The sequence below is a fragment of the Eriocheir sinensis genome, chromosome 60 (genome assembly GCF_024679095.1).
Source record: "Eriocheir sinensis breed Jianghai 21 chromosome 60, ASM2467909v1, whole genome shotgun sequence".
Lineage (NCBI taxonomy): Eukaryota > Metazoa > Arthropoda > Malacostraca > Decapoda > Varunidae > Eriocheir > Eriocheir sinensis.
This window is the reverse complement of record NC_066568.1, coordinates 9,128,828-9,146,365: the sequence shown is the minus strand read 5'-3', so window position 1 is coordinate 9,146,365 and position 17,538 is coordinate 9,128,828. Positions and strand designations below refer to the sequence as shown.

At 42.7% G+C, this 17,538-nt stretch overlaps 2 protein-coding genes across 8 annotated transcripts; one reads left to right on the top strand and one right to left on the bottom strand.

Moving 5' to 3' along the window:
- Positions 1-50: 50 nt before the first annotated feature.
- On the bottom strand, positions 51-17,367 carry LOC126985881 (uncharacterized). 3 transcript variants are annotated; one of them, XM_050841374.1, is made up of 4 exons: positions 16,641-17,367; positions 11,146-11,361; positions 9,112-9,186; positions 51-7,751 (listed from the first exon to the last, which is right to left on the bottom strand). In XM_050841374.1, the coding sequence occupies exons 1-4, from the start codon at positions 16,813-16,815 to the stop codon at positions 6,163-6,165; spliced, it is 2,055 nt and encodes a 684-aa protein (XP_050697331.1). In that variant the 5' UTR covers positions 16,816-17,367; the 3' UTR covers positions 51-6,162. The 3 variants fall into 3 exon arrangements, with proteins under 3 accessions (XP_050697331.1, XP_050697332.1, XP_050697333.1); XM_050841375.1 differs by lacking the exon at positions 9,112-9,186; XM_050841376.1 differs by lacking the exons at positions 11,146-11,361; positions 16,641-17,367 and having other exon boundaries at positions 9,112-10,122.
- LOC126985887 (zinc finger protein 14-like) lies at positions 880-5,208 on the top strand. 5 transcript variants are annotated; one of them, XM_050841402.1, is made up of 4 exons: positions 880-1,027; positions 3,423-3,487; positions 3,618-3,682; positions 3,748-5,208. In XM_050841402.1, the coding sequence occupies exons 1-4, from the start codon at positions 993-995 to the stop codon at positions 4,483-4,485; spliced, it is 903 nt and encodes a 300-aa protein (XP_050697359.1). In that variant the 5' UTR covers positions 880-992; the 3' UTR covers positions 4,486-5,208. The 5 variants fall into 5 exon arrangements, with proteins under 5 accessions (XP_050697359.1, XP_050697361.1, XP_050697358.1 ...); XM_050841404.1 differs by lacking the exon at positions 3,618-3,682 and adding an exon at positions 3,553-3,617; XM_050841401.1 differs by lacking the exons at positions 3,423-3,487; positions 3,618-3,682 and adding an exon at positions 3,488-3,617 and having other exon boundaries at positions 884-1,027.
- Positions 17,368-17,538: the final 171 nt, after the last annotated feature.

Below are 17,538 nucleotides of genomic sequence, written 5' to 3'. Positions count from 1 at the left end.
TATGCATCGCAAATTGATAGAAACGCTGCTACCGATATTTTAATTGTTAGTTTGTTTGTTTTTGCGGGCCGCGGTGTAGTGGCCCCGGGCGTTGAAGGGATAGCATACGACTCTCAATAATCTGGCCCACACTCGCCTGGTAAGGTTATATTAATTCTACGGTGTTCTACCTACTACTGCTGTATTTCTCTAGCTTTACGAAATAATTACGGCTACCACTGTTTACGCGCGCCATATTTGACTGCTCTGGCGACGGGCGCGGCGGTGGTGCAGCCGGTGTTGCGAGAAATACCTCTTCGCAGAAATAAGTCGCATATACATGTTTCGCCAACCATAGGCGAAACGGACACGTGTCTAGACGGCGTCTGGAAAACAGGGAGGGAGGGGCTGGAAGGCGAGAGGGGGGGCTACAATTTCATAGCATTACACAAGGTTGCCTTCACTAGTCTTTCCCCAAGGCTGCGTTTACACCAAGCGAGTCGCGTCAAGTCATTTGAGGCGATTCATATTGACGCAACTCCGTTTACACCGACTGCGTCAACCTGAGTCAAGTCAGCACTCAATGACCCATCTGATTTCATAGAGAATGGATGCATGTTTTAGTTTTTTTTATATATATTAATTTATCTTATTTTGTTTTTCATTGGTCTTTTACTTTTTCTTTTATTTTCTATTAGCGTTTTTCAAATCCCTTTCTCTATTTACATGGGGAAAAATACCATTACAATTGTAGTACATTTCGGGCCGTTACAGAGCTGCCGATACAAAGGTCTGGCTGGGGAGAAATCCCAAGCCGCCTGTGACATCAAGATCAAGATCGTCTGTAGCGGAAAGTGGAGTGTTTCCCATCGATCTAACTCCCGCCCTGGTGACAGGACGGCCAGCACAACCAACGACTCCTGTTAACAACTACCACTGACGGGGCTCTAGAGGCTGTGGGTCCACAGCCTAAATAGCCCCATAAACCACCCACGAAGAAGAATAATAATCCCATGTTGTATTGGTGTGCTGGATATTCCCTCCCAAGGTGCAGGACTTTACATTTTTCATCATTGAACAGTAGGAGCCACTTTTTGGTCCATTCCTGTGGCTTGGTGATGTCTTGTAGGAATCCACAGTCAATGGGTCACTGTACCCCCCATGTTCACCGGGGTAAAGACGTCTTTGTTTTAGCCCCATGTACCTCATTATATTCCAGTGTGGCCATTGTTACCTATATGGCACCGCGATGTTCCCAGTATTGACCCAGTGTAACCCAGTGGTACTCCAATCATACCCCAATAAACAGTTTACATCAGGGTATATTGGATTAATATTCGGTGCATTGGGGTATCATACCAAGGCACTGACTCCTCCCCTCCCAGGGCTGCTCCACAAGACTGTTTGTGTGTGTGAATGTTTAACCCAGCAGGAGGCTGCAGGGCTGGCCAGCACCAAGACCAGCTGAGACTCCCTGCAGCAGGTGTGCCAGCAGGAGGCTGCAGGGCTGGCCAGCACCAAGACCATAAGAACATAAAAACATAGGGAAACTGCAAGAGGCTGGGTGGCCTACACAGGGCAGCTCCAGAATCCCCCCCACTACTCACGGTGGGTGAGGTGTAGTTACAGGGGTTACAGGTAGAGGCTTGATCCTCGTTATACCGGCGGTACCCAGGCACGCATCCAGCACCCCGTCACCTTACTGCACCCACAGCTCACTGCCACCTGTCGTCCTCGTCCATGTAGCTATCCAGTCTACTCTTAAAACAAGCTATCGTCCCTGCACTAACTATGTGATTGCTGAGTCTATTCCATTCCCCCACCACCCTATTACTAAACCGATGCTTTCCTATATCTCTCCGAAATCTATACTTTTCTAATTTAAATCCATTACTGCGAGTTCTATACTACTGGCTAATTCTCAGTACTTTACTTATATCGCCTTTGTTGTAACCCTTGACCCATTTGAACACTTCTATCAGATCTCCCCGCACTCTTCGTCTCTCTAGTGAATGTAAGTTTAGATGTTTCAGCCTATTTTGATATGGGAGGTTCCTCAGCCCCTGAATCATCTTGGTCATCCTCCTCTGAACTGATTCTAGCAAGTTGATGTCCATTCTGTAGTGTGGGCACCAAAACTGGACAGCATAATCTAAGTGTGGCCTAACTAACGCTAAATAGAGTCTGAGGATGACCTCTGCACTCCTGTTGGTTACCGTCCTGTTAATAAAGCCTAATACCCTGTTAGCCCTATTCCTCGCACTAATACATTGCTTCCTTAGTTTTAGGTCAGAGTTCACTAACACTCCCAAATCCCTTTCACACTCAGACCTGCCTATCGCTGTGGAGTCTAAACTATACCCATGTAATGGGTTGCGTGTTCCTACACTAAGTATGCTACACTTGATGATGTTAAAATTCATCTGCCATTTCTCTGACCAAGCTGACAGTTTGTTGAGATCCTCCTGCAGTGCTCTAGCATCCTCCCCTGCCCTAACAGTGCGTCCTATTTTGGTGTCATCTGCAAATTTACCTATGTCACTAGTTATCCCATTGTCTATGTCATTGATGTAGATAATGAATAGAAGCGGGCCTAAAACTGAACCTTGAGGAACCCCACTGGTAACATTACCCCATTCGGATTTTTTACCGTTAATGGTAACCCTCTGTTTCCTGTCGCTAATCCATGCCTTAATCCAATCAAATACCTTCCTTCTTATCCCATCAGCCCTGACTTTATTTAAAAGTCTCTGGTGAGGTACCTTATCGAAGGCCTTACTAAAATCAAGATAAACCACATCATAGCTCTCATCATTGTCAGCTGCCTCGTATACTCTATTGTAAAAGGATACAAGATTAGTGAGGCACAACTTTCCTTTAGTAAACCCATGCTGTGAGTTGTGAATTAAACTATGTCTGTCTATATGGTCCCTAATACTATCAGCTATTATTGACTCAATCATTTTACCTATAACTGACGTCAAACTAATTGGCCTATAGTTCTCCATAGAAGATTTGTCTCCCTTCTTAAATATTGGAATAACGTGTGCCTGCCTCCATGAAACAGGCACCACCCCTGTGTCTAGTGACTTCCTAAATACTTCTGTTAACTGCCCACTTATTTCAGTTTCGCATTCCTTTAATACCCTGGGGAAAAGTTCATCTGGCCCTGGCGCCTTAATGACTTTAAGTCTATCTATCTGTCTAATCACGAGCTCCCTACTTATGTTGATGTCGGTTAATTCTTCTACCTCTTCTCCCCTGTAGATCTGTTCTCCCTGAGGTATATCATCTAATCTTTCCTTGGTAAATACAGTTAAGAAATATCTATTTAATGCCTCGCTCATTTCCTCATCACTATCAATCAGTGATTCTCCTGACTTAAGCGGCCCTATCTTATCCCTAACCTTGGTCTTATAAAGCTGACAGACTCCCTGCATCAGGTGTGCCAGCAGGAGGCTGCAGGGCTGGCCAGCACCAAGACCAGCTGACAGACTCCCTGCATCAGGTGTGCCAGCAGGAGGCTGCAGGGCTGGCCAGCACCAAGACCAGCTGACAGACTCCCTGCAGCAGGTGTGCCAGCAGGAGGCTGCAGGGCTGGACAGCACCAAGACCAGCTGACAGACTCCCTGCAGCAGGTGTGCCAGCAGGAGGCTGCAGGGCTGGACAGCACCAAGACCAGCTGACAGACTCCCTGCAGCAGGTGTGCCAGCAGGAGGCTGCAGGGCTGGACAGCACCAAGATCAGCTGACAGACTCCCTGCAGCAGGTGTGCCAGCAGGAGGCTGCAGGGCTGGACAGCACCATGAGCGGCCAGGACAAGCAGGAACAGACTGCTGCAGGTGGCAGGAATGTCTGTGGTCTTCAGAAGCAACCTGCTGCTGGCAACTCAAGCCGCAAAGGAGAAAGGAAGTTTGAGTGTCAGAAGTGTGGAAAAGAATTCACCACAAGTAGTGGTTTAAGATATCATACCTCTGCACACACCGGTGTAAAGAACTATGAATGTAAGGAATGTGGGAAACGATTCATCTCAGGGAAGGTTTTAAAGTATCACACCTTTACACACACTGGTAAAAAGAACTTTGAATGTCTGGAATGTGAGAAAAAATTCATCAAGAAGTATCACCTTGACAGACACAGCCTTACACACACTGGTGTAAAAAACTATGAATGTAAGGAATGTGGGAAACTGTTCAGCTTGAAGAAAAACCTTGAATACCATATCATTACCCACACTGGTGTAAGGAACTATGAATGTAACGAATGTGGGAAAAAATTCTTCCGTAAGAGTCACCTTGATTCACACAGCATTATACACACTGGCGTAAAAAATCATGAGTGTGAAGAGTGCGGGAAGAGGTTCACTTTGAAGTCGGGACTTAGCCAACACATCCTTAGGCACTATGGCCTTAAAGAGTTCAAGTGTGATGTTTGTGGCAAGGTCTTCAAGGCAAAGACTGACATAAGAGGACACATGAAGGTTCACTTTAGAGATGTGTCTTCCTAGGGTGGTTGTATTGCCCAGGGTGTTGGATGCTGAGCCTGGAAAAGAGAGTCAAGTGGAGTCCAAGGTAAAGAAGAATTCATGGGTTAGTGGCTCATCTGTTCCAGGCTCACAGTTCAGTCCAGTGTTGTTGTCCAGTATATGTGTGGAAATTATTCCATCTGTATTTATTGTATATTTTGTCATTATTAATCTAAATCACTTCAGCTAGAATTAAGTAAAAAGTGGTAGTAATACCACAAAAAATAATTAGAAGTGGTATGAAAAATGTTTCAAGTTCGTAACCTTTAAGATTCAGTTGTCTACATGGCAATCATAGTTGCTGTCAGAGGCTGGAAACTCAGCTGGTGGCTCTTGCTTACCAGGCTTCAGATGAGATACATTTCCCCAAATATAAGAATTCCTATTATTTGAGAAATGCCTGTAAAAACCCTGGCTGTTCGCAACAAAAGTACCGTATTTCCCACCATATATGACGCACTTAAAAAAAAAAAAAATGGAAAAATCAGCCTGTGTCTTATACCCCGACGGTTGGGTTTTGTTATGCCTAAGGGTTATTGTTACTGGTAGGAGACCAACACCCAAAACACCTCTGTTTGACACAATAGTTCCCAGATGTCCCCAGAATCATATATATATATATATATATATATATATATATATATATATATATATATATATATATATATATATATATATATATATATATATATATATATATATATATATATATATATATATATTAGATAAGAATTACAAATGAAGATACATATGCTAAAATATAAAATTAACATAGTCTATTAGATTGTTGTCTTGATGCTTTAGATGTGAGACTTCCATTGTTGGTGTAGATACATGATGTTCGTTGTCGTTTTTGGCACTAACACCTTACACAGACAAAGCATTGCAAACACCTGTCACCCCCAGCCCCTTAGAGGACCACCCTTGATGCTGCCCTGCCCCCACCTGATACCCCCGGCCCCGTAGAGGACCACCCACGCTGCCCCACCCCGCCCCACCCGTTACCCCAAGCCCAGCAGAAGACCACCTCCACCACTGGCCTGCACCCACCGGTTATCCCAGCTCCATGGGTAGGTTTAAGAGCCTAGTGATAATTTGACAAGGATTCTGTACCATGAATGTGAAAAACACTCATGAGGAGAACCTAAATAACCTCTGCTGGGCCTTTGGAAAAAGTTGTTCTGAGACCTAAAATCATGAGAATATAAGGCTTAAATTTTCCTGCCAGGTACACAATATATTATATTGTGTACCTGGTGGTCTTAAATACAATCATGTTATGCACGGAATTTTTCATATTCTTTGATGATCATGTGAACTCATTAATCCTGTCATGCTTGTATTTTTCGAGCAAGCAGCACATGAGATGATGTGTCCACTCGCTCTCCCACGATCTTTCAAGCGTGCCTCTGCTGTACATAACTTGTTACAATTGGGCTTTGCTAAAAATATATTTTGTTATAAACACCTGAACTTTTTTATTGAACAAACCACGAAGTTATGTTAGTGGTAGCTATGGTGGGATTAGATTAGAGTTCATCATCAAACTAACCTGGAAACACTGCAAAGTCCCCTCATCTCCATCAGAACTTTCGTTAATACTACTGTTTACCGTGAATGGGAAGGGAGGGGTGGGTGGACTTCCACACACAGAAGGAATTATCTCTGTCCAACCTCGAGTGTCTGTGAGATCTCAGCTGCCGCTGCACCCACGCTGGTCAGGGCACAGGCGACACACACTACTTGATCCAGTGCCGTGAAGCCAGTGTCTGCCACTTTCTTCAGCAGGCTGCTAGGCATTGTTGACTGTAGCATTGCATACCTTCTTCCTGCTGCATACGCCGGCCCCATCACCTTCCCCACATAACTCTGCACGTCTGTCGACATCTTTGTCTTACCAACCTTAATCGTGACCATCTCCTTCCTTCCCTCGGTGAGAGCAGTGCCGTACAAGACTACGCGTGTAGCCGTGTTAAATCCCTTATCGGCAAGTATTTCATCTTCTGGGCCAAGCTTGTCAAGTATACCACAGTTCTCTGCAACATGCTTGTCGCTGTAGGTGCCCATCCATCCTTTGGAGATGTATGAAAGTGACCCTTGTGGTGATACTGCAATGAGGTATTTCATCGTGCGAGGCTTGTGGCTAATACAAGCTTCCCTTCTTTCTTCCTTTCCAGCTAGTGCAGGCACAATGGTCATTTCCAGACAGTTGATAATTGCAGCACACTTAGGGAAGTCATTCACAAGAGCCACAGGAAAGCTATATTCACTTTCAGGCCAAGACACTAGTGCTGGAACCAGTCTTGTCATGCACACATCAAGGACATTGTGAAACACCTTTGAGACTATTGGACTATACACATCAAATCTGTATGACAAGTCCAGTGCACTGCTATTGTGCTTGAGTCGCATGAGTGTCAAAACATACTGTTGAAATTTTGTTAGTCTTGGCTGGTCCTCCAAGTGGTCGCTGATGAAGCTGAACGTGTCCATCAGGACGCTAAACGTTGGCAGTCCTGTGAAATACTTGACTTTGGCGTCGTTGCCTTTGAACGCTTCTTCAGCCAGTGAGAGCTTGTTCCTTTTTTCTTCTAATGCAAAGCACTTGTTTCTGAGGGCCTGACATTCCTGATCAAGAGAGGTGATGTAGCTGGCGTACATATCAGTCATTGTAGAGCTGTCTGTTTTGTGGGGGTCAGCAATTTGTAGTTGATCTATATCAGTCATTGAAGAGCCGTCTGTTTTGTCGGGGTCAGCAATTTGTAGTTGATCTACCCAAATGACATTCCTGATAACATCCCCTGATGCCACATTGTTTTCAAAATTCTGTGAGGGAGAATCATCAATGCTCTCATACTTGACTGTTAGGCATGAATCAAAATCAAGTCCATCGTCTGCTAAATTTTTCTCATCTTTGACTTTTGTACTTAAATTAGTGTTTAGTGCTTGATGTGGAGTATCTGATGGACTATCAATGTTCTCTGATGGTACGATCAAGGTAGGATTTTGTATATCAGTCACAAACTTATTTGATGGATACAGGGCTGCACTTCCACCTTGGACTGTGGTACTCTTAGTGTTATCAGATCCCTTGACAGATATTACACCTGAACTGACTAAGTCTATTGCAGCTGCAGTCTTGTCCTCTGTTTTCACACACCTCTTCGTAGTCTCTTTCCTCTCAGAGCTGGCCACCTCTGTCAATATCCGCTGCCTTTCTTGGAAAGATGTGTGATGCCAACAAGGTTCTGGTCATAAGAGAGAAAGGAAGGACTCTTAGTAATGCATAAAAGTTGTGTGAATTCAGCAAAGACATAGGCAATAACTGGGTTACTAAGCAGTGAGTAGCGCAGGCTTGGCATCCTAAATCTATGCATTGACAGATTAAGAAACTTGCTGCATAAACGGCCTTGCTATTAGAGCTTAGCTCAGGCCCGGTAAACTACAAATAGGTAAATACACACACAATTGCAATTGCACATCCATTACGTTACTTGACAAAAATATTGTAACATCCCAATACATATCTAAAGTGGGAATAAAATATTTATAAATATCATTAAGCAAAATTATATATATATATATATATATATATATATATATATATATATATATATATATATATATATATATATATATATATATATATATATATATATATATATATATAAATAATGCGATGAACTAGACTAAACATGCCAAGTGTAAGGATGGTTATGCGTGGAGATGCCAAACGAAAGGCATAAACCAAAAATAATATATTAATTTCCGATATTTCTAGTTGGGGGGGCGATTCTTCAATTGGGCAGAGTTGGTGGGGCGAATCTTCAATTGGGAACTCTGGGGGGGCAATTCTTCAGTTGATCTATATATATATATATATATATATATATATATATATATATATATATATATATATATATATATATATATATATATATATATATATATATATATATTCATCTGTTCAAAAGTGAATGAATTTGTGGGCAATATTAATGTAAACGCTAAACAGATTAATAAAGAATCAGATTAGAATCGGAAAATGCAAAAAAAATTATTAAAGAAAAATCTCTACCCGCCGTCTGGGTGGTTACGTGGCAGGCACCGCCTTCCTCCCTTAATAGGGTATATCCCCCCCCCCCCCAAAAAAAAAGTTAGGTCAGTGCAGTTCGGAGGGAAGGCCTCTTTTGCAACGGCCCCTCCTCCAGGTTTTCTTTGGGTTGGTTGGTTGGTTAAGTGTACAGATGAATATTTTTTATGGGTTACTAAATTAAATGTTTTTATTTTTATTTTCGGATAGGTTATTTGGTAAGCCAGCAGATCAACTAATTTTATCAATACATTAGAACAATATTCATTACAACGATGTCAAAAAAATAGCCCTCGGTCATCGATCTCCTCAGTTCAAAAAAATACTGAAAAGCTATATCGTTTTGATCCATATAGAGCTTCCCGCTATATTTAGATAACTAGATTTCGGCCAATATTTCCCTAATGTTTTGTTCTGAAATAAAACAAGAGTAGCCTGATAAATTTCACAGTGTAGCCGGGCATGCAAAGACAGATTTATACAAGATATGAATGTTTGCCTTAATTTAAACTTACTTTTGTGTTCTTGGTAGGAAGAAAGTTTGCCTCGCGGTCGATGGCGTGGACCCATTTTCTCAACAGGGCAGGAGTCTTGGGGAAGGAAAAGATGCTAACCCGAGAATCGCTGTCATAATTTCCTCTGCAGTAAGGCACAGAACACTTGCTCGGCATTGTATTAACCACTATAGACGCGTATTTATCCCAGTCTCGGCTATATGCTGACGAATATGGTGTAGTATACCCCACAGGTCACCTATAGAGACTGACCCCACGGCCCACGAGGTCTTGACTCTCGACCCCGTTCACTGCCAGATTCTCCAGACAGCCCCTCGAGTTGCCAATACGAGCGGCTGGCCCAACAGAAGTGACGTTGTGTGACACTACGGCCATGCCCAGCCCGGCCAGTCTCATTCCCATGGTAATGATGTACGAAAGTCAGTCTTCCTATGTTCTTATATGTTCTTATGACGTCGCATCTTAATTGCTGGCCAGCCGAGGCCCACTTCAAGCAGTACTCCAAACAAGTCATTCATCCGTGCATGTGGGTCACGAGATTTTGGGAGGGACCTGATATATACGTTAACCATAATTTTAATGAAGTGATGACGAACATGCAGTTGTGATGTGAACCAGTTTGCCGCCCAGTACCATTTGTTTACATGTGTGACGTCATCCGCGGTGCACTGTGGGTAAAACAAAAGCTTAGTGAGCTATCCTTATCGTATATAATCCTTGATACAACCTGTGCCGAAGGGTGACCGTTCCAATCCCTCAAACTACAGCCTAGGGGCGGTATACTCAAACCACGCCGTGCGGACAGGCGCCATGGAGTTGACAAAAGGCGCCGTTTGAAACGGCGCACCAACGGCGCCTTTCATTTCGGCAGTATCCCGATACACAAACATTTTCAACGGCGCCATTGGCGCGCCGAATCGCTGAAAGACGGGATTTCCCTCACAGGCGCCTTTTCACGAGTCAACCAATCAGAGCGCCCATGATAACTGTGGCTTTGGAAGTGCGGGCCAATCACGCAATCATGCAGCTGACAGCCGGTGCATGGAAAGAACAGTCTAGAATCCTCGCACGGCGCGGAGGGAGAAAACATGCGGATACAAGTGAGGGTGGGAAATATTATGTCCGTTGAGAAGTTCGATCTTTTGAAGTGGTACGTGATACTGATTTAGTGGTGATATGTTACTCATCATATATAATAAAGTTTACCAGCATAATTAGTTATTAATTGTGATATAATAATTGGGCTATAGTAACTTTGCAGCGCTTGATTACCAATAGTGATACGTCACGAATTTCATGGTAATAGATTAGTAATATAGCATCAAAAAGATGTTGATTTTGTCAGTGGTGACAGGCTAATCGGATCTTCAAAAAGTTGTGATTTTAATAACACGTAGGCTACTATCAAGTGATACTCAAATTTACACAGTAACTTCAACAGAAGTACGTGTTCCTTACAATTAATATAGGTCATATTAACACCTTTGAACTTGTGAAAATCCCGCCCCTACCCCCCATGCTTCACCTCGCAGTGAAGAGCGGCGCCCGCTGAGGGCCACTCCATCTATTCTCCCTCCAAGGTGGGAACCTCGCCTTTATCTCTGGACGGGCTCTGTTGATGACGTCACTGACGGTCAACGGAAACGTGAAAACGGAATAGTGGGAACTCCGCCTTAGAGATTATAGTGATTTCAGAATAATGTCGTATTACAGAATAACTATCGCACTTCGGAAAAGTCATCGTAGTGGCAACGTTGCCAGGTTGTTGTACTTCGCCTCGTATGTTTGAAATTTTCGACCCCAAAACTGTCTCCTCCACCCCAATAACTGGCTTCATATATAGTTATCATTAAAATGGTTAATTACCAGTGTTTGAATCTGTACCAACTGCTTGATTTTCTAAAGTGGACGATGAATGCTGACATGCAGTACTACTATAACTGTTCATTCCTATCGTGTTTTCAGACATATCTGAAGAGAGACTTAAATCAAGATTGTGCTCAGTATCTACAAAACTGTTCAGTGTACTGTTACCAGAACTTTGTCCTTGAATGCCACCATCTTCAGGCAAACTGACTAAGGCTTTTGCTGCTGATGTCCTGGACTCTGACTCAAGACGTCTCCTCTTCATTTCTTGTCTCCTTTCATAGTCCTCCGCTGCTTTAAATCTTCGTTCTCTCTCTCGACGGGACGTGTGGTTGAATATGGACGGTACGAAATCCGGGGAGAGTGGGTCGAAGTGTCTTTTTCCTGAAAATATGAAATGAAGGTAATTAACAAACATTTTCAAGTATTATTTCAAGGCTCTTAACACATCGCATATGGATACCTTTCCATTCCTTACAACCCTTTCTCGACCTCCACGCCTTGATGATTTCCTTGACAACTCAAACGCTTTCTACTTGACATTATATCATTCCTTAAAAAGCTAAAAATAATTCACATAATTTGAAAGCTTAAAACTTGGTGCCACATTGCCAATTGTTGGCTTGGTGCTGACGGTTCACATAATTCAATTCAGTTGGAACTTATCTCAATTATTGGCTTGATGCTCTAGATGAAGCAGTATATCGTCACCCTCATAAAATAATTGCCCAAGTCATTTTTCAGCGATTTCCAGGTTTTTCTCTACATCAATTTTTTAACATGCAACTGCCATTTTTGTATAATTGCCTTCGTCATTCAGGGTTTGAGTGTTCTAGAATTGGCCTTTTCGTTTCTGCCTAGATCTTAAGCCAAATGAGATAATGACAATTCTTTTCTCATTTCCTGTAAAGTAGAAAATAATTACTTAAGCGATTTGTTTATGAAGGTGACGATATGACACATTAGAAAGAGGATTATTCTTGTGGGGTTAATAATGGAGGCACAGAGTGATTCTACATATTTCAGTTTCCCTCACATAAATCCCATTCCAGAAGAATCCCCCTCAAACAAAACATGCAATACAGGATTCTAGCGGTATTTTCCCTCCTGCAAATCTCATTCCACAGTAATCCCTCTCATACAACTAGCAATACAGCTTTCTAGAGGTAGTTTCCTTCACATCAATACCATTTTAGAGTAGTCCCCCCCTCACACAAGATGCATTACCTAGTAGAAGATTCAAGTGGTAGTTTTCCTCACATAAATCACATTCCAGAGTACTCTCCCCTCATACAACAAGCATTAGAAGATTCAAGTGCTAATTTCTCTCTTGTATATAAATCCCATTCTAATGTAATCCCCTTCATACAACACGCATTAGAGGATTTAACCCGGTAGCAGCATGGATCATATTACTTAATGGCCCCTCTATGCGAGAAAAATGAGAAAAAATCATCACTCACACAAACCATTTCAAAATATATATCAAAGCATTTGTGATCAGTTTAACTCCAGGCACCTCATTGCTGGTATCATCCTAGTTGCTCTTCTCTGAACTGCTTCTAACAGATTAACATCCTGCCTATAATGTGGTGACCAAGCTTGTAAACAATACTCTAAATGAGGTCTGACATATGCATTATATAAACTAAGTATTACCTCCTTGCTTTTATAATTGACATTTCTATTTATAAACCCTAGGATCCTATTTGCCCTATTTCTCGCTTGTAAACACTGCTTTGAGAATTTCATAGTCTCATCTATCACTACCCCTAAATCCTTTTCATTATCAACTGCTTCTAACCAATCTCCTTCCATTTCATAGCTAAAATTCCTATTATCTTTACCTATATACATAACCTTGCACTTCTGGGAGTTAAACTCCATCTGCCACCTATCTGCCCGTGCTACCATCCTATCCAAGTCCCTTTGCATCCTATAATTATCCTGAGCACCCTGTACTCTACTAGCTATCTTGGTATCATCTGCGAACTTTGATATTTTACTATTAATCCCTATATCTAAATTATTAATATAAACTAAGAACAAAAGTGGCCCAAGCACTGATCCCTGAGGTACCCCACTAACCACTTCCTTCCAGTCAGAATTGGCCACATTTAATACTACTCTCTGTTTTCTACCCCTGAGCCATTCACCTATCCACTCCACTACTGTACCCCCAATCCCATGCAACCTCAGTTTATGCACTAACCTCATATGTGGTATCCTACCAAAAGCTTTACTAAATTCTAGATAAATTACGTCTATACTGTTTCCCTCATCTAACTGCTTTGTAATATATTCTAAGAACTCTAGTAAATTTGTAAGACACGACCTACCTGATCTAAACCCATGCTGAGAGTCCCTAATTAGTCTATACTGATCTAAATGCTCCCAAATACTACCCTTAATAATTTTCTCTAATATCTTACACACTATACTAGTCAAACTAACTGGCCTATAATTACTAACATCCTCTTTCCTACCTTCCTTAAAAATCAGTGTAACATTAGCTAACTTCCAATCCTGAGGTATCTCTATGTACCTAAGTGATATACTAAAAATTAAACTAAGTGCTTCAGTAACACTATCTACACCCTCCCTAAGTACCCTAGCATGTATCTCATCAGGACCACTTGCTTTCCTAACATTTAATTCTAAAATGTACTTTCTAATCGTCCCTGTTTTGATATTAATAGTATCTAATGCTTCTGAGCTACCTATCATGCTACCTGAACCAAGGCTTCCTAAAATTTCCTTGGTAAACACTGAAGAAAACTGTTTGTTTAATAATTCAATCATGTCCTCATCCTTCTCTGCTACTACCCTGTCCTTCCTAAGAGGTCCAATCTTATCATGATTTTTCCTATCACTGACCTTATAATAACTAAATAATGTTTTGGGATTTTTGCTCCCACTTCTAGCTAATTTAATCTCTGACTCCCTTTTACCTCTCTTGATAATCCTATTCGGTTCATCCCTAATCCGTCTGTACCTAATCAAGTCAACTTCTTCCCCACTGTTCTGTAACTTACTAAAAGCCGTCTTCTTCTCTCTGACTTTCCTACCTATCTCCTGAGTCCGACACAATGGTTTCCTACTTCCTTTCCTAAGAGCCATGTCTGGTATGCACTGTGCTACTATTTCCTTCAATATTCCCTTAAATATATCTCACATCTGTGCTGTCTTATCTCTTAAAATTTCCTTCCAGTTTACAACTCCTAATAACTGTGGTAGCCCCTCATAGTCTCTCTTATGATAATTTGGAACCCTTGTTCTATTTATTGTCCTAACAGTACTAATGGCAATACTTAATCTAATGATGTGGTGGTCGCTATTACCTAATGTCTCTCCTACCTCAACATCCTTCACACAATGCTCGATATCAGTTAATACTAGATCCAATATCTTTGTCCCCCTAGTGGGTTTGTCTACCACCTGCGTTAAATAATTATCCTGAAAATTTTCAACAAACCTATTTCCACGAGTATCTCCAACCAATGTCTCCCAGTTTACTGAACTAAGATTGAAATCCCCTGAAATAACTGTCTCCCTAGAACACCCCCTATTTACTTCATCTACCATTAGCTCGTCAATTTCGGTTGCCTGACTAGGTGGGCTTTAGAATGCACCTATTCTTACTGTCCTATTTTTATTTGCCCTGACATCCACCCACAATGACTCTATTTTATCATTTAGATTTATGTCACAAACCTGACCGGAGGGGAATGTATTTCTCACATAAATAACTACCCCCCCCCCTCCCATCCCATCAGCTCTCTGATGTAAATACATAGTGAACCCATCTACCTCATACTCCTTCCTGCTCTCCTTAAACTTATCCTCATTTGCCCATGCCTGGGTTGGGTGGCTTCGATTTTCTAAGTCAATTGTTATTATTTCACTCGTACCTCTATAGACAGACTGAGCCTCATAGCTGCCTTGCAGTGCACCATACAAACTAGTTCCTAAGTCAGTAATATCCAGAATCTGCATGGATCATTACGATTTTGGACATAAAATGGTCTTTACGAGTTCTACGTTGTTTTCTTCTCTATATTAAAGTAAATAATGGCGCGAGTGTTTGTATTTTATAATTTTAAACGGTTACATTCAAGATGTACTACTATGCGGGGTGTATCGCGCAGCCAGTGCCACGTAGGCAGGCGTCTGCCAGTCTTCCTCAGGCCGCTCGCCATCATGGATGGACTGACACTGTCGATCAATCAACTCACTTAAAATATCATTCTATTTCACCTCTCAGTAAGTGTTAACTGAGTATTTAACCTCTTTATTGGTGTGCATGTAGTTTGACAAAAGGACCGATTACTATCCCAAAACCAAGTCAACAGTGACACAGCCGTGTGACGTATGCGCTTTGTGGAAGGCGGTCGCATGAAGCTGTGACAAGCATGTGTCAGAAACCAACTGGATATTCTTCAACGCATGCTACTCAAAATTTGAGTAGAATGGAGGCTGCAGGGTGATACGTAGCAATTGGTAGGTCACTCCTGGGTCAGTTGACAGTAGGAGCGCCAGTGCTGGATGACAGCTGTCACAAATCTGTTTTATTTTGTACCCCAAAGTAATCAGTAACAACGATCTAGCATCAATTTACAAGAAGTGGACGGGTTAACCATCAGTATTGTACCATAGGTAATTATGAAACATGACATTTCCCAAGAGTTACTCAACTACGGATTGGGGCGGTGGTGGTGGTGGTGGGGGTCCACTACGCTGACCATCCAATTACATGCCCGACACTCGTCAACAGACCCGCTGCGGCAGCTGCTAGGTTATATTGGAATAGATTACAAGAGTATACGTTAGGGACTTTCCTTACTTTCGAGACTAGGGAATTTTCCCTATTTAGTGATTGGGCCTTCTACCACCAAAACCACGGTTCCCTACAGGGATTAATCGAGCGCATCATACATGTGGGGGGGTCGATGGGGGCAAAGCCCCCCCCTTTAGACATTAGGGTATGTAAAGTTCGGTTACAGTAGTTTCAATACGCTATCCCACCCAAAAAAAAAAAAAAAAAAAAAAAAAATTACGGCACATCATTCATGTGTGGGGGGGTTCCGTTAGCAGAGGGGTCGAGGTTAGGTTATGTAAAGTTCGGTTACAGTAGTTTAATTATAAAAAAAAACAATTTTACGGCGTCATACATGTGGGGTGGGGGTTCCAGGGGGAGCACAGCCCCCCCCTGGTTAGCAGAGGGGTCGAGGTTAGGTTATGTAAAGTTCACTTACAGTAGTTTGAATATGGTCCCCCACCCCCAAAAAAACAATTTTACGGTGCATCATACATGTGGGGGTCCAGGGGGGGTGTAGCCCCCCCTTGGGTAGCAGGGGGGTCCAGGGGGGCGAAGCCGCCCTGTTAGCTGTTAGGTTATAAAGTTAGGTAGGGACTTTCCTTACTTTCGAGACTAGGGAATTTTCCTTAATTTAGGGATTTTTCTGGGGAAATTTTGGAAGCCCATTTTTCAGTGATTTTGCTTTCCCCCCCAAAACCCCGGTTCCCCACAGGTCCCCAGGCTTGTGTTGGGGGGTAGGGGGGGCTGGAGTGGCGGAGGGGGAGGCGGACTTCTTGTAAAGAATTACCCCAAAATGAGTGTTACCTCATGTAGTAATCTGATCAGTCTTGCCTGTAATATTTACCTCTGACAAAATGAGCACTGCAGAGTCGGGATGAAGCAGACGGCCGCCAGTTTTCCCTCCTCACAGCTACTATCCACTTCCCCCGCTCTTCTGGATTCGCTGGAAATCTATAAAATGACACAGCATCTCTCCCGTGTCGGTTAGAACATCCAACCGCACAGCAAACGTATCCCATGACGAACACACAGAGCACTTGTGCAGCCGCCACCAAGGTTTGCTTTTGACCACCACCACTGACCACCAAGATGGCCGTGCGGGCCCGAGCTACTCCCGTACCCCCACTTATGACGTCAGCTGCAAAACCTCAAACGATATGTTGCCCCCCCTTCACACGAGCGATTTTCTCCGGCGCAGTTTTCGCTTTTCGGGCGCGGTTTATAAATCAATGTAGTTCAATGGGGGCCTTCACACGCTAGCCGCGCGGCTTAAGACGGGCGGTTTTTCCCCGAGCGGCAGACGTGGTTAACATGGGGCAGAGGTCCATTTTGCTCACAAGTTCTTCAAATGTAGATGATGACATGCCGAAATAATTAAAAAACTTTTCTTCATAAGCTTTCAGTTCAGAATATAATGTAAAGAATGCTCTTCGAAGGAGCCATAGGGCTGTTTATTGGGTACCATTTACGTAGTCGCTTCTTCTTTAACACCCTGTTTATTATATACAGTAATTATTATACACAGAGATCACTCTCTTCTTTACGTCCTCCATCTCGAACAAACAAACAAACAAGTCTCGACAAACTGACAAGTATTCTGTGCACTGCTGCAGACGAACCGCGCGGGAGACAACCACTCGTGTGAAGACGTTTTCTAAACCGCGCGGTTTTCTCCCGCGCGGGAGAAAACCGCTCGTGTGAAGGGGGCCATTCTGCTGGGTACGACAATCTGGCAGAGCCGC

What these genes read in the sequence shown, in the direction of transcription:
- LOC126985881 (XM_050841374.1), bottom strand. Translation starts at nt 16,815, where the DNA reads ATGGGATACGTTTGCTGTGCGGTTGGATGTTCTAACCGACACGGGAGA. An exon ending in CATTCAAGGACAAAGTTCTG is followed by an intron (nt 9,187 to 11,145) that starts GTAACAGTACAC and finishes TCCTTCCCCAAG; the next exon opens with ACTCCTGCCCTGTTGAGAAA. An exon ending in TTCCTACCAAGAACACAAAA is followed by an intron (nt 7,752 to 9,111) that starts GTAAGTTTAAAT and finishes TCTTATGACCAG; the next exon opens with AACCTTGTTGGCATCACACA.
- LOC126985887 (XM_050841402.1), top strand. Translation starts at nt 993, where the DNA reads ATGTTGTATTGGTGTGCTGGATATTCCCTCCCAAG. An exon ending in TGACAGACTCCCTGCATCAG is followed by an intron (nt 3,488 to 3,617) that starts GTGTGCCAGCAG and finishes TCCCTGCAGCAG; the next exon opens with GTGTGCCAGCAGGAGGCTGC. An exon ending in TGACAGACTCCCTGCAGCAG is followed by an intron (nt 3,683 to 3,747) that starts GTGTGCCAGCAG and finishes TCCCTGCAGCAG; the next exon opens with GTGTGCCAGCAGGAGGCTGC.